The sequence below is a fragment of the Rhineura floridana genome, chromosome 2 (genome assembly GCF_030035675.1).
Source record: "Rhineura floridana isolate rRhiFlo1 chromosome 2, rRhiFlo1.hap2, whole genome shotgun sequence".
Classification (NCBI taxonomy): domain Eukaryota; kingdom Metazoa; phylum Chordata; class Lepidosauria; order Squamata; family Rhineuridae; genus Rhineura; species Rhineura floridana.
Window position 1 is genome coordinate 13,374,962 of NC_084481.1, and position 15,499 is coordinate 13,390,460.

Consider the following 15,499-nt stretch of genomic DNA (forward strand, 5'->3'; position numbering starts at 1 on the left):
GTGAGAACAGGATGCTGGACTAGATGGGCCACTGGCCTGATCCAGCAGGCTCTTCTTATGTTCTTATGACATGTAGATTGTTGGAGACATATGTGTGCTTGTGTGTGTGAATGTGTGCTTGTGTCAAAAGTAGAGAATCAGCAAATTTAGTCCCTAAAAAGGACCTGTGTAATGCTTTTAGATGAGTCTGAGTTCTTATTGTCAAGTTTCAAAATAGTGTAAATTAGTGTCACTTAGTAATCTCGACCTGCTTCAGCTTGCTTCAGCTGCCTTACTTATTTAGCTAACAAGGAATATTCATTTCACAGTTCGAGTATGGTGTGGAGAAGGTGGATAGCAAAAAGTCCCCCCCCCCTCATAATAGTAGAACTTGGGGCCATCCACTGAAGCTGAATGTTGGAAGATTCAGGACAGATGAAAGGATGTGCTTCTGTTGTAAGAGAAAATATTCCCTTTGGGATCTTTTTCTAGGTACTGCAAATAACAGCCATTCGACAGGGAGTAAAGTAGCAGCAGTTTATTAGTTCAGAACTAAGACCCCAGTCTCTGAAATGAGACTGCAGTAGTCAAGAGAAGAGACAAGTCACTTTTATACCTTTTACATTATAGACGTTGCATAGATAAGAACTTAGCACTTTGCTAACCACGCAGGCTATATGGTACAAACAAGCATGGCAAATATACTCTGCATAACCACAGAGGCACTCTGTCTAGGTCAAAGCAGGCTACTAGAACAAAGTTTGTGGTTAATAACAGGATGCTACATAAAATAAGCTGAAAGAACAGGATGTGGTGCTCTGCTACTCCTGAAGTCACTGGGCAAATTTCATTGTGTATGTCTCTTGCTTGCCTCGAGCCTTTGTCTTTCAATCACATGGTCTCAGAAATATGGGGTAACTTTGGCTCTTATCACAACACAGTGCACAGTTACACTATGGAATTCTATCCCACATGAGGCAGTAATAACTATAAGAGAGGATTAGACAAATGCATGAAGGATAAGGCTAGCAATGGCTACTAGCCACGATGGCTATGTTCTATCTCCACTGTCAGAGGCAGTATGTCTCTGAATACCAGTTGCTGGGAATCACAGATGGAGAGTGCTGTTGACTCAGGTCCTCCTTGTAGGCTTCTCATTGGCTGGCTGCGGTGAGAACAGGATGCTGGACTAGATGGCCCTTTGGCCTGATTCAGCAGGCTCTTCTGTGTTCTTTACCGAGACTGAGAATCAGAGGCAATATTCAAGACTATTTTACAAATTTGCCGGCAGGTGGAGGGAAGCGGAAGCTAAACTTGCCACTTTGTTTATGAAGACTGGTTCTATTAACTGTTACTTAACAAACAGAAATCAACAGGTGAAGCCTTTCTAGGTATGGAGATGCAGTGATGGGGAAAGCTTTACCTGTTGGTTTCTGCCTGCCACACAGTCATTATAAAGTGTTAAAGGAACAGAACTTCTGACTTAATGGCAACATCTGCTGAGGTGATTTACCAAAAGTCATTCAAAACTGTCTTCAGTTTTGAGCCCAGGCCTAGATCCTAAAGGCTGCACTTTGTCTCTCCCTGCAGAATTCCTTGCAAATTGGTTGAAGACATTATGATAAGATGCAACACTTCCCTTAGCACTATTATATTAGTAGCTTTCAGTGCCTGAGATCATGGCAGTGACTAACTGTTTTGAGTACCTTCTGACAGTTTGTTCTTTAAAAAAGAAAAGAAAAGAAAAGCTTACACATGTTTTCTTATGAGTATCTTGTTAACAATGTGACTCATAAGAAAACACTTGAAACAACTTCTTGTTTCAGATGATAATGAGTGAAGCGAGGGTTGTGATAATCATCTCTACCTCTTTGAATGTGTGGGAAGGGCCAAAGCACTTCTGATGGCTCTAACTCTTGACTAACATTTCTTTACATCATCTGTTGTTACTGGTTCTAATGCAGCCAACCTCCCACAATGCAGCAAATTTGTTGAAGGACATATGATTTGTGTTGTTCCAAAGACTCTTTTGGGGTGCAAGTGCTATTTAAATTCCAGTACAGTAGGGCCCCGCTTTACGGCGTTCCGCTGATGCGGTGCCTTTCATGTTCAATTTTAAAGGGTTTTTTCCCCTTTTGCGACTTTTTGCGCTGTTTTCGCACCATTTTCGCGTGACGCGGCCTATTAAAGTCAATGGGGTTCCGCTTTACGGCGTTTTCCACTTTATGACGGGGGTCCGAAACGGAACCTGCCGTATAAGCGGGGCCCTACTGTACTTAGTTTATATTTTGTTTCCAATGTTTGCAATGGGGACACCCTGCTGGAGAGCTTGACTTGCAAAGAGGGCTCTTGGACCAGGCAACAGTCTCCCAGTTGTCTGGCCATATGATTTGGGATGGTTGAAAGATTATTTTGAGACCCCGGCTGATTTTGAAACACTGTTCCTAATTCTAAACTTGTAGTGAAGAAGATACTGCTTATAAGGAACTTAGCACTGCTAGTCAGCTTCAACCTAATTTTAATTGGCATGAAGAAATCTATTCATTAAACATAGTTTAAACTGATTAGGCATGAGAACAAAAGCAAAGCTATTCAGCTGTTAAAACAAAGCTGTCCGAAGCAGTTTTACATATGTAGTACTATACTGAGCAGATTAAGATATTCATTGTTGCATTGATGTGTTTGGGAGTTTGTTAAAATGTTAAAAGGTGTTAAAGTTTTCCTTCACTCTTCTCCCTTGCTCCCAGTGAATCTCTTAAAAATGTATGTGTTAATGGGCAAAAATCCAGCAGGAAGATAATGTTCACATTATTTGGATAATTTGAAATTTAGCTTTTAGTTTGCGGAAGTCACAATGATCAGTTCCAGTATGTTGAAGTTTGAACTTTATCCAGATGACATATACATTTAACTTGTACTTGTTGGATGATAAAACATTCAGTTTAGTGCACAATGTACATATGCTCAATGTGCATAGGCACCTTAATGTTCTGAATGGGGCTTTGGTGTGGTAGTATAAGCCTGCATCAGAAGTACCAGTCAAGGTATTCAAGGCTCCCTTCTACAGAGGTTTGTACCACACACATGGATTATCAGCTTGTACGGCAAGCCAGAGTACACACTATCGAGTGTGTGGCTTGTGTGTGGTGAGTCATTCACAGTAAACAATAGTTGGTTTGTAACTATGGCTTCCTTTGACAAGTGAACGAGATCAAAGTGAGACAGTAAGGTTCATATGATTCTTTGGGTCCCAAATGGTTAGATCAAATACAAAAACAAGATGTATTCTCATGTGGAATAAATTATTTAGGCTGTTAAAAAAATGAGCTGGAGGAGAGTAGGTAAGTGATGGCATGATTTTAGAAGTAATTTCATTTTGCTGTTATTTGCTATCCTGCCAATGTAAGTGAGACACCATTCAAGATAGCTTCTTCTACAGGAAATTCCCAGACTGTTTACCGAGGCATGCTAGTGTGCTAAAAGAGACTGTCTGCTAGTGTACCTTGAGTGCTGTGAGCTGCTGGTGCAAGGGGATTTAGAAGCAATCCTGTTGTTTTGCAGGTGATAACATGAAGATAGGATCACTGTGTTAATATCAATCCACTTAGTTTTGATAATTTTGCCATGGCAAATGGGATATGTTAGAAGTTGGAATAGTTATGTGAATCATTTGAGGCCTATCACAACTGAAACATTATTGTTTTGTGAAGATGCAAATGTGGCAAAGAATGCCTTTTACCACGTTAGACCAATTTGCCATCTAGTCCAGCATTGTCTACTATGATTGGCAGTAGATCTCTTTCCTGTCAGCTGCTACTTGATTCTTTTAATGTGCAAAGCATGTAATTGCAATATATCACTGAACTATGGGCAGTCCCATTGTTTCCCAGTTGTTGACAGATTACTGGCAGGGTTTCCATTTAGAACTCATATAATCCCTGCTTTAAAGCAGCTGCATTGGTTGCCACTTCGTTTCCAGGCTTCAAGGTGCTCACATTAGCGTTTAAATCCCTAAACGACTTAGGCCCCAAATAGCTAAAAGACTGCCTCCTTCCCTACAGACCCTCTTGGATGTTAAAATCAGCAGAGAGGGCCCTCTTGGTAGTTCCACTGCCCTCAGAAACTCTGGGGTAGTGGTGGCTCAGGAGAGGGCATTCTCTGTGGCATTCCCTAAGTTGTGGAACTCCCTCCTCACAGAGGTGCATCTGATTCTGATACCATCACTATAAGGTAAGGATGGAAGGATCTGTCAATTTCAGCTGTCTGTTTCTAATTTTTCCAATCATAAATTTGGTTCTCCACATTTCTGAATAAATTTGCAAATTTTAAAAAATCCTCATGAAAATTCTTAAGCATAATAGCTCAGATTTCTCTTAATAAACACATTTAATGCAGATTTATTTGTTTATAACAACCTTCATATACCACTTGATTGTGAGAAACCTCTAAGCAGTTTTGAATAATGTATAGATTTCTTCTAATAGCATGCATTTTTAAATATTATATTCACAAATATATTCATTTTTATCCACACTTTCTCCTAATTTATACATTTTTGTAAAGATTGCTTGGTTGGAAAACTGCTCTGCAAAATTAGAGTAAGTGCAGATTTCAAAGGTTGGTTGTGTTTCGGGTTCCCAGATTATTTTGGAAAGTGTGAATTTGATAGATTTGGCTTTAAATGCAAACTGAATTGAATTTCTCCCCCATCTCTACCATAACATTTTTATCATATGCTGAAGACGCATCTCTTTACCCTGGCCGTTGACACTTGAGATGTATATTCACTAATAGGCAAAAAAACCTTGCAGTTTAACAACGTACATATAGCCCACAGATATTTTATCAAACTTGTAAAAGCAGGGAAATTGGGCAGCTATAGTGAATGCACCAGGGGAGCAGGAGACCTAACCTCCTCTCTGAGATAGTGTACTGCCCTACAAATGTGTCAAAATGCAAACACAACTTGGGTTGGTCTTTCACAGTCCAATCCACTTCCTGTGTAGCTTGGAAGAATTTGGTAACATGGTGAGTGGTGGCACCACCTGCAATCAGCCCAAATAATAGAAACAAGGCGTGCTGTGCTGATCTTGTTTTAGCAGGGAGGAAGCAGGGCAAGGGAGGAGGAAGAAGGGAGGGGAGGAGGAAGGGAGAGGAGAGGTAAAAGGCAGGTTTGATAATTTGCATGTTTATTGAGTTCAATGGGATTTACTCCAATGCAATCATGGTTAGGATAGGTAAAACTGACCATGGGGGAGGAGGAGGGGGAGCGGAGAGGAGAGGAGAGGGAAGAAGAAAGGGGGGGGAGACGGGAGCAGAAAGAGGGGGAGGGGGAGGGGGATTGGAAAGGGAGGTGCAAAGGAAGGGAGAGGGAAGGGGCAGGGAAGGGGCAAAAGGGAGGTGATGGGAGGAAGGACAAGGTGAGGGCAGGTTTGATCATTTGCATGCTTATTGGGTTCAATGGGATTTACTCCTGTGTAATCAACATAGGTAAAACTGACCATGGGGAGGGCGGAGGGAGGGGAGGGGGAGGGGATTAGATGGGGAGGGCGGAGGGAGGGGAGGGGGAGGGGATTAGATGGGGAGGGAGGAGCAAAGGAAGGGTAAGGGAAGCGGCAAGAGGGAGGGGATAGAAGGGAGGAGAAGGGAGGGTGGGTTTGATCATTTGCATACTTTTTGAGTTCAGTGCGATTTATTTCTGTGCAATCATGTTTAGGATAGGTGAAACTGACCTGGGGAAGAGGAGTGGGAGGGGAGGAGATTGGGTGGGTGGGCACTGGGCAGAGGGAAACCCCTTTTCTTTCCAAAAGGAAAACATTATGAACAGTATCATTGCTTTTCAGCGTTTTCCCCACCTTTTTATTCTACAGCAGGCACATGTAGCCTCCCACCCAAATTTAAATCAAAGCTCTCCCTGGCCACACCAGACTTTTATTTCACTTTAGACAGTCATGGCTTCTCCCAAAGAATCCTGGGAAGTGTAGTTAGTGAAGGGTGCTGAGAGTTGCCCTGTTGCCCTCCCAGAACTTCAGTCAAAGTGGCTGACTGTTAAACCACTCTGGCCACTGGAGCTTTGTCAGGGGAATAGGAGTCTCATCTCAGTACCCTTCACAAACTACACTTCTCAGGATTCTTTGGGGGAAGTGTTGTGAGATAAGCCAGTCCGTCTCTTGCTCTGGTCATTTGTAAAAACAACAGACAGCAGTCCAGGAGTAAAACTACAAAAACTTGTTTTTATTTTAAGAAGAAAGAAAGAGCACTCACACTCATCAGCAGGATGAGTGGGGTCGACCAGCAATAGACATTAGACACGGGTTTCTTATACCCTCAGGCACTGAGGTTGCAGGAAACACACCATATATGGCACACTCCATCATTCACACTTGCTGGCTAAGTTCCAGTTACAATAGTTTCAAATTGCTCTTTGTGTATACTCTACAATAGTTTTCAAGTCTGCTGAACAAGTGTTATCAGCCTGCTTAGCATCAGTGTTTTCTTTGCCAGAAGGCTTGAAGCCATAACATAGGATAGCAAGTGAAAGTGGCCTTCACTAAGGTGTCAGTGTGTGCTGGCTGTAGAATTGTAGAGCAAAAGTAACTCAGAACAAGCTTCCCTGAGCACTCACAAAGACAGGAGAAATAGATTTGTGGGAGAAATGGGTTTGTGAGCCCCAAAATCTCAACAATCCTCCCTTAGACCCTTCTGAATGCCTGCATATCAGAGGGTCACTTGTGGGAATTCTGGTAATATTTGGCATCAATTTTTGCTTGTATTTCATTAACGTCATTCATAGTCAGCATCTGCATTTTAACTGCTTGAGGTTTACACCAAGAGAAAAACATGCTCATAACACCAGGCAGGTTACCTATGCACTGGAAACAGCAGCATATTAGAACAAGACAGAAGATGAGGCTTATAAGACTAACAGCAAGACTTCTTAACCCACCAAGATTAGGAAGCCAGGACCACACCACGACCACCAATCAGTAATAAAGGTGAGGGTGATAAATGGCAGGAGCATCATGAGAATGAACATGAAAAGGAGGAAGCAATGTCCCAATGTAACAGATCCCAGCCCAATTTTTGGGTAAGGCTTTATAAGCCTTGTTGCCACAAATCAAATAATGTCCTGATTATGCTTCCTTTCCATTCGGGGCATACCCTTGATAAGTTTCATAGGTGTACCTTGAGGAGGGCGGTTCTTCATAATACCCTCTCCATGGCCACCTATTCCAAACATGTGAATCCCCACATCGATATACTCCCAGTTGACTGGACTCTATGCATTTTGAGACACTAAATGCCCAAGATGTATTTGATAAGAAGAATGGTGTAAAGCCAGTAACAAAACCAGTTGCAGATTTCCAGCCAAGTTTTGTCTCATTAAACCAATGTAAACCCTCAGTTATATTTTTCTCCCAGCAGGGCTGGCCTGCTAACTCACATCGTCGTGGCCAGTGTAAATCATGTTGTTTAGTCTCACAGGTCTGATTCCATTTGGGGTACCATCTGGTGCAATCTATTGGACCATTGTACACAGAATGAGTCCACCAATGCTGTGTCCATTTGCACCTGCTTATTCCCAAAATGGTACAACTTGTTGTTGTGCAATTTCTAACAACACAATGGTACCCTTGAGTGGGTGTTACAGACCAATATGTGTTACTGGGAATTTGATAGTCACAGCATGTACTATTCTCATGGAGTGTGTCATCATCCAATCGATAAGGGGATGTTAATTCCATGGGAGTGAGTGGGAGCACTCTAAAAGGTAATAAATCTTGGGGGATGATACCTGAAAGCAAACATAGCCAATAGGTCTTCAGATTTAGATGGGTGGCCGTAAATTGCAGGAGTCCAAGTACTGAGTTATGTTCTTTAACAAGGTCTGGGAAAGGAATATGGAAGGATGGATACATGTTGTATAACATTTGGTTTTGAGCTATATCTGTTTCCCATTCAGGCAATGGACTGACATGGGATAATACACCCCATTTCTGTATGGGGTAGTTTTTCTGCCATAGGACTTTGAATTTCGCATACTGAGGGACTAAGGGAGAAATACACACTTGTTGACCTTCTTGAACTGTAACTACAATTTCTTCTGTATCACAAGAGGCTATGGGCTGGTATAGGGTAACGGTAAAATATGGCTGTAAGTACTTATATGGAACAGCACATTTCTGTTGTCTACAAGCAAAGCATAAGCAACACATTCTGGGTACCGTAGGGAGAGAAGTACATATGGTAAGAATCAGCATTAGACTGGCCGTGGCCCCATGGAAGTTGTTGGGCACAGGTTGTAGGAGGCCCACCATCGTACTTCTTTAGATTGGCCACACCAATATTTCTGATACAAAGGTTTTGCACAGCAGAGACACAGGAAAATAACAAAAATAAGGCAACAAATTAATAATACTGAATAGCAAGCAATGTGTGATTCACACAGTTCTTGGAAGATGTTCATCAGACTTCCTGGAACAGGTTGGCAATGGACCACTTGTCTTCCTCTGGGTTTCTCCTTAACTTGAGAGCTGGAATAGGACTGGCAATGTCTTGGCTGTGGTCAATGACAGCAGGCTTGATGTGGCTGTGATGGATCCAGGTACCGCACTCAGCAACCTTGACCGCTGTGTGTGGTGTAAAAAGAATCCGGAATGGGCCTGACCAGGAAGGAGCCAGTGGCGAAGCCTTGGAAAATGACTTGATCCAGATCCAGTCACCAGGCTGGAAGGGTTGGAGTGGTTCATCTAATGGCAACATCTGGGTCAAGGCTGCAGTTTTCCACAGTCGCTTAAGGCTTCTAGAAAGAGAAATCAGATAGGCATATAAAGAATCACCCCCACCCACTAGACTAAGGGACCTCGGATCTGATCCTTTTGCAGTGGGCAGTGGGTGCCCAAACAGCATTTCATATGGTAACAACCCACAGTCAGCACGTGGTCTGGTACACAATTGGGAAATGACGAGGATGGGTGGTACCTGAGGCCACACAGCAGTTGCGTCTCCTGGTATAACTTACCCAAAAGGGACTTAATTTCTCTTACCACTCCCCCCAAATTTTGGGGTGATGCAAATTACGTGCAATACCAAAAGAAGAGTATAAATACGCCAACACATCAGCTGTGAAGTGTGTGCCTTGATCAGAGTCAATGACAAGAGGTGGACCAAATTTGAGGACAATATCTTTCATCAGGAATCTCAGGACAACAGCAGCAGTGGTTGTGAGCAGCAGAACAGGTTCGATCCAATGTGTAGGCTGATCACAACAGACTAGGATGAACTTGTTGCCCTGTGAGGGAGGCAAGGAAATGAAATCAATTTGTAGCTTCTCAAATGGCAAAGTAGCCCAGGGTCGCCCCCCTTTGTGGCTTTTTGGCTTAGACGCAGTGTTGAAGGCTTGACAGTGGTGTGGCTTCCTGGTATACACCTGGCATGAACCAATGTGCTTGAATGGCATTCACCAGTGCTTGAGTACCACAATGTCCTTTGTCATGAAGTTGTGAACATAACAGGCGAAGAAGTCTTCTTGGCGCTATAGGGCGTCCATCAGGGACTTACCAAATGCCCTCACTGCACTGTGCTTCATGTCTCTGTTCCCAGTCTTTAATTTCCTTTGGGGAGAGAAAATCTGCATATTGCGTAAGGGTGTCATTTCAAACATAAGTGCGATGTGGGTGCTCAGCATAGGTATTACCTGTGGTGCTTGTCTTCTGAGGGCTGAACAATGCATAACAGCTATTTGTGGTGATAGATGGCATCTAAGAGGGCCAACATGGACAATGCGCTGGCCATTTGCTGTTAATAAGTCTCTGCTTCCACAGTGCTCCAGTGGCATGGCATATGTCAAACGCATGTTTTGAGTTGGTGTAAATATTCACAGTCATATCTTTTGCTGCATAGCAGGTTTCTGTCAGAGCAACAAGCTCGTATACATGTCACGACTGCTGCACCAGTATATTTCTGGCCCTCAAGCACGTAAGAGGAACCAGTAAAATACTCACAGTCTGCTGACCTGAAGACAGTCATATGAGGTAGAAAGAGCTGAGTCCACATCTGGGAGTGGTGTAGCAGGATTCAGGGTGGAGCATCGTTCCGGCTTTCGATTGGAAGCAGCCAGTAATGCAGTCAGTAATTCAGCTTCATAATTAGCTAGACGCTGGTGTAAAAGGCTTGAGTTTGGCATGTTAGTAAGATAACTGATACCTCATGAGGAACCGAAACAGTTAAACAGCCCCAACAGAACAGTGGCTACACGGGCTAGGCAGCCCACATCTCCCCAATCAGCAGGATCAAGCTGGACTGAATAGTAATGTCTGGAGCCAAATTCCTGGCGTAGAACCACAGAGGCCACTCCCAGTCGTTCATGTATGTATAGACTGAAAGGTTTCTCATAATTAGGTAGGCCCAGAGCCAGGGTCTTGGTCAGTGTATATTTGGTAGTTTGTAAAAGCTGAGTGAGCTCTGGTGTTGGTATAATCTTATCAGGGGCATCCTTAACAGTCAGTCAGTTCTACTAAAGGTTTGGTTAATTCACCCAAGGCCGGAATCCATGGTCTGCAGAAGCCCAACATTCTCAGTAAGGCTTGAACCTGATGTTTTGAGGTAGACAGTGATAAAATAGAAGATGTAGGTGTGATGTCTAAAAACATAGCCAAATTATGAATGTGAGAATTTGGGATATCCAATAAAAGACACAATGGATGGTGGCTTCAGTTTACATAGACTACCACGTCCTAAAAGACTAACAGGAGACTGAACAGTTAATAAAAAGGAATGGAAAGAGAAAAAGGGTCAACAGTTCAACATAATTCATCAGATATATCTACAATGAAGTCTTCCCCCCTTCACTCCTATGAGACCTTGTAGCTTCAGTATCTTAAAAGACAATGGTAACAGTTTTTCCTACTTTATAAAATTCACAAACAGTTCTCACCCCCTCCTTTCGTGCCTGGTAACTGGACAACGGCTGGAGTTGCGGTGGGGGTGGTGTAAAAAATTCTGGTCCGGACCTGTTGCTGATAAGGTGCTGTTGGAGCTCGAAAAGTGCCAGCTGCTTCAGTTCTTCGGTGGAGCCTGCACTTCCCATATTTATGTGGCCAATTTTGCAATAAAGACATATTGGAGGTTCTGTACTTACAGGCTGAGTTCTTCCAATTCTTCCTCCTCTTCCAAAACATCCCCCTCAAAGCCTCTGCCTCGGATTTTGGATCCTCCCTGTATGGACCTTAGCCAATACTTAGCCAATACATCCTTACGCTCCTTTTGTTTTCTTTTTGGCAACTTCTCTCTCTTTGACCTTCAAACACACATGTTTATCTCATTCCTGGACTTTTCACTCCAGCCTGGACAAAACTTTTGAAGATACAGTTATGGAGCAGCTTGGTTAACAAAAAGCAGCAGCTATGGCTTTTATCTCTCTCATTATGTTGTGCAAATTTCTGTGCTCCTTCTAATAGACGAACATGGAAAGCATCCGGATTTTTCATCAGGCGCCTGAACCATAGCGTGGAATGTTTTGTTTTTCAATTTACCGGTTTCCTTGATGTTCTTTGAGCGCTCTAAAAGGGTCCACTGTCAGGAGAGCATCTAATAGGTCATTGATATCAGCTCAGCTGGGGTTATGAGAGCATATGATAGTTTGTAGTCTTTTGATTACTGTCTGTGGGTCAGCACGGAAACTAGGGGTTTGCTGTTGCCATGTTACTATATCGCCTGGGGCAAATGGGTAGTGCATAAACACCTCAGTGAGCCGATCCTCCGCTGCGGCTGCCCGCCAAATAAACTGTCCCCTGAGGGGGATGACCAGTTGAGGGGGAGCAGGACATTGGGGGTAATGCCATCCCACCCCTGTATAGAAGCAGCAGCAGACTGTGGCGAATTAACATGTGGCTCAGCAATCCCTTGGTCCACATCCGGTAGTTTGACCTGGTTGTATGGGGGTGGGTGTATCAGTTGGCTACCGGTATTTGGGCAAATGCCATCACTGAGCGTAGCCCAGCAAAACCAATATGAAAGTTGATTAGGCGCCAAATCCTCTATACGAGGCCGCAAAGCTTTAAGCTTTCAATAAGCAAAAGTTCCCCCTTGTGGCCAAATTAACTGTCCTCGTTCATCCAGAAACCGTTCCCAGTTGCAACACAAATACACAAGCTACTTCTTGGTCATTCCCGACTGAATCGGGAGTATTCCTTTGTCCCGCCTGCAATACCTTACTCAATGGCGTTCCCTTTGGTACTCTACTATGAGCGAAACCCATTTTCCTTGCCCTATACACCTTTTTAAAGGCTCGGTGTTGACACCCCTTGGCTTTGCCGCTTCGTTAGGTGGAGGCTGCCCTATTGACAGTCCAAGACCTTAAATTGCTTGGGACAACGCAGGCACTCTTGTTTACATGCTTGTGACTCAGCAGACGAACAACAAGACATCAATCATTCATACCACACTGCACATTCGAAACAAAGAAAATTTGGTAGGGGGACAAAACAAAAGACAAAAAAGGAAAAGGAAAGAGCAAAAATGACTAATAAAAACAATTATTTTACTCCTAGCCTGCTGCAAGCACAATCCCTGACCAATTTTATAGCCTTATACTTACCCCCCTCCGGGAGGCCGAGAAATTGCTCACCTATGGAATGCAAAGAATCCTGTGCCGGCTGACAAGATTTCAGACGGCCTCACACAGGGGAGCCCTCAGGCAAGCGAGACGTCCCAGCGGAGTCACCAGAATTGTTGTGAGATAAGCCAGTCCGTCTCTCGCTCTGGTCATTTGTAAAAACAACAGACAGCAGTCCAGGAGTAAAACTACAAAAACTTGTTTTTATTTTAAGAAGAAAGAAAGAGCACTCACACTCATCAGCAGGATGAGTGGGGTCGACCAGCAATAGACATTAGACACGGGTTTCTTATACCCTCAGGCACTGAGGTTGCAAGAAACACACCATATATGGCACACTCCATCATTCACACTTGCTGGCTAAGTTCCAGTTACAATAGTTTCAAATTGCTCTTTGTGTATACTCTACAATAGTTTTCAAGTCCCCCTGCTTCAGCCTTGCATTCAGACTGCTTTGCACGTCATCAGTGTTTTCTTTGCCAGAAGGCTTGAAGCCATAACATAGGATAGCAAGTGAAAGTGGCCTTCACTAAGGTGTCAGTGTGTGCTGGCTGTAGAATTGTAGAGCAAAAGTAACTCAGAACAAGCTTCCCTGAGCACTCACAAAGACAGGAGAAATAGATTTGTGGGAGAAATGGGTTTGTGAGCCCCAAAATCTCAGCAGAAGCCATGACTATCTCAAATGAAATAAAGGTCTGGGGTGGGTGTGGCCCCTTGATTAGCCAATCCCAGCAGCTGTGAGCCTGGCTTTTAGAACACTGACAGTTGGTTCTTACTGACATGCCTGACACTATCATTCAGTTCAATGCAAAATTTCTTAAATTAATTAAAAATCAGCCAGGCATTTTTTAAAACTTTTAAACCGCAGGAGATGAAGGTGAGAGTATGGGGCAAGGTCAGTAATAAGATTACAAGTACTCAGTGAACACTGCTGGTTTTTAATTAATTTCAACAAATTATGAGAACTCTGACAAAAAAGTCCCAAAGTGGTCTGTTTCCCCCCTCTCTTTTTACACTTTGAACTCTCAATTCTCTCTGACTGTTTTGTGTATCGCCATGAAAATTTAGAGAGTTGTTAAGCAAGCGTTTCTGAGTTCAGCACTGTAAGTTTTGTAAGGTTTTGTTTTGAAATGAGCTTATGGGAAGCATCAAAATGGCATGGGGGTATTTTCAGTTTAACTTTGCGGAATGTGAAAAATCCATGCTGGCTGTAGTAATAATTTTTAGGACCCACTGTATTCTTGTCACTGTAATTTGTTTTAAACTGCTTTTAATGTTGTATCATAAGCTGTTGTGACCTGCCCTGGGACCCTAGCATGAAGAGCAAGTAATCACCCATTTTTAAAAAGAAAAAAATAGATTCTGTGATGACAACAGGTTAAAAGAAAGAGGCAGCAGTGGGGACCTGGACCTGTTAAAAGTTTTTTAAAAAGTGATGGAGATATAGTTTGGTTAAAGCCGGAGAGTCAGGATCAGTGTATATGGATTTCATTTAAGGGCCCTCCACTTCTCTATCTTATAATTCCAGTGCTTTTGTAGAAAAGGCAGGGTTAAACATTTATAAATGGCGGGAAACGTTCTCTTTACTTTCTTTATCCCACTTTTTGTAAAAATAAGCAGACGCTGGAAAGGTGTTTTGTTAAACTGTCAGAATGATATACACCATTCAGCTTAGCCTTTCTACACAATCAGTTTTTATGTATGTGTGCTATAAATGTGATGTTGTTTCTCATTACAAGCAGACCCATATGTCTTTCCTCAGCAATTATTTAATACTTTCCCAGCATTTAAACCACAACACCATGTATTTTTGTCACAGGAAAATGCTATTTTGTTGCTCAAATAATGAATTTTTTGGTTTGTATTTGAGACTGTGAGTGTACAAAAGCTCCTGTAGGACACATCTCATGCTTTTGCTAGTGACCTGCTGTGTAACCATTCCCCAGGCCCACATTTTGCAACTTTAAAAACAGTTTAGCATGAATCCAACAAACAATTAAACTTGCTTAAACCTATTGAAATAAATGAATGTGAGCATGCCTAAGGGTGTAATCCAACCAGTATATATGCCAGGTTGAAGGAGCACAGGATGTGGCAGAAGTCCCCCCCCCAGGTGCAGCCATAGGCACCCGGGTGTAGGGGCCCAGCTGGCTCAGCCAAGACCAGCGCAAGTAGAACTGACAGAAGGCTCAAAAGAGGGATATTCCGTATGTGTGTGTCAGGGGCAGAACCAAGGGGAGGGGGACTTATGCCAAATCCTGAGCCTGTTTGGCTTGATCTTGTGGCCCTCAGTCCTGGCTGCTGATACACTGGGAAAAGGGGTGGCGGAAGGAAACATGACTTTCTTTTCCTCGGGCCAAGCCCTGCCGGTGCAGCCAGTATCCTCCCCTCCCAGCGGCTCCTGAATAGAGGTAGGATGTGGCGGCCCCTTCTGCCAGCTCTGCTTCTGCTGGCCTCCACTGAGCTGCACTGAGCCTGAAGTCTGTGCTGGATTTAGGCTTTTTAATTGATAGTTTATTTTAAATTCTCTGAAGGCTGTGCATTCCTCCACTGAATATCTCCACAGTGTAGTAATGCTTACTTAACTTTATTTAAAAATGGGTGGGGTGGAGGAAGAGTGCCGTACACTAGTAGTAAAAGTACCATCATCTCTACAGTAATGCTTCACAAGAAGCCTACAAAACAGAAGGAGCCTTAATGATGGCTGGTAAATTTCACTGCCTTTCTCACAGTGAAAACTTAAAGGTCACAATCCAGAGAAAATTACTGTTAGCCTGCTCTTTGTTTCTTAGTGCCACATATGAGAGGGACTAAGGTGGTATCCTAAGATGCAATAAGCTTTGTTTCCTTATTTATTATTAACATGCCATTATTTTATGTACTATGCAGAATCATAAAAAATAA

At 43.1% G+C, this 15,499-nt stretch overlaps 2 protein-coding genes across 25 annotated transcripts in view; one reads left to right on the forward strand and one right to left on the reverse strand.

Annotated features, from left to right (window-relative positions):
• Nucleotides 1-15,499, forward strand: part of MAP2 (microtubule associated protein 2) — a 468,623-nt gene that overhangs the window by 227,564 nt on the left and 225,560 nt on the right. The window lies entirely within an intron of this gene.
• Nucleotides 6,239-12,631, reverse strand: LOC133378076 (uncharacterized). Of its 3 annotated transcripts, none has more exons than XM_061612865.1 (2): nt 12,608-12,631; nt 6,239-8,782 (listed from the first exon to the last, which is right to left on the reverse strand). In XM_061612865.1, exon 2 carries the CDS (start codon nt 8,295-8,297, stop codon nt 7,113-7,115), a length of 1,185 nt encoding a protein of 394 aa, XP_061468849.1. In that variant the 5' UTR covers nt 8,298-8,782; nt 12,608-12,631; the 3' UTR covers nt 6,239-7,112. The 3 variants fall into 3 exon arrangements, with proteins under 3 accessions (XP_061468849.1, XP_061468848.1, XP_061468847.1); XM_061612864.1 differs by lacking the exon at nt 12,608-12,631 and adding an exon at nt 11,120-11,206; XM_061612863.1 differs by lacking the exon at nt 12,608-12,631 and adding an exon at nt 10,916-11,169.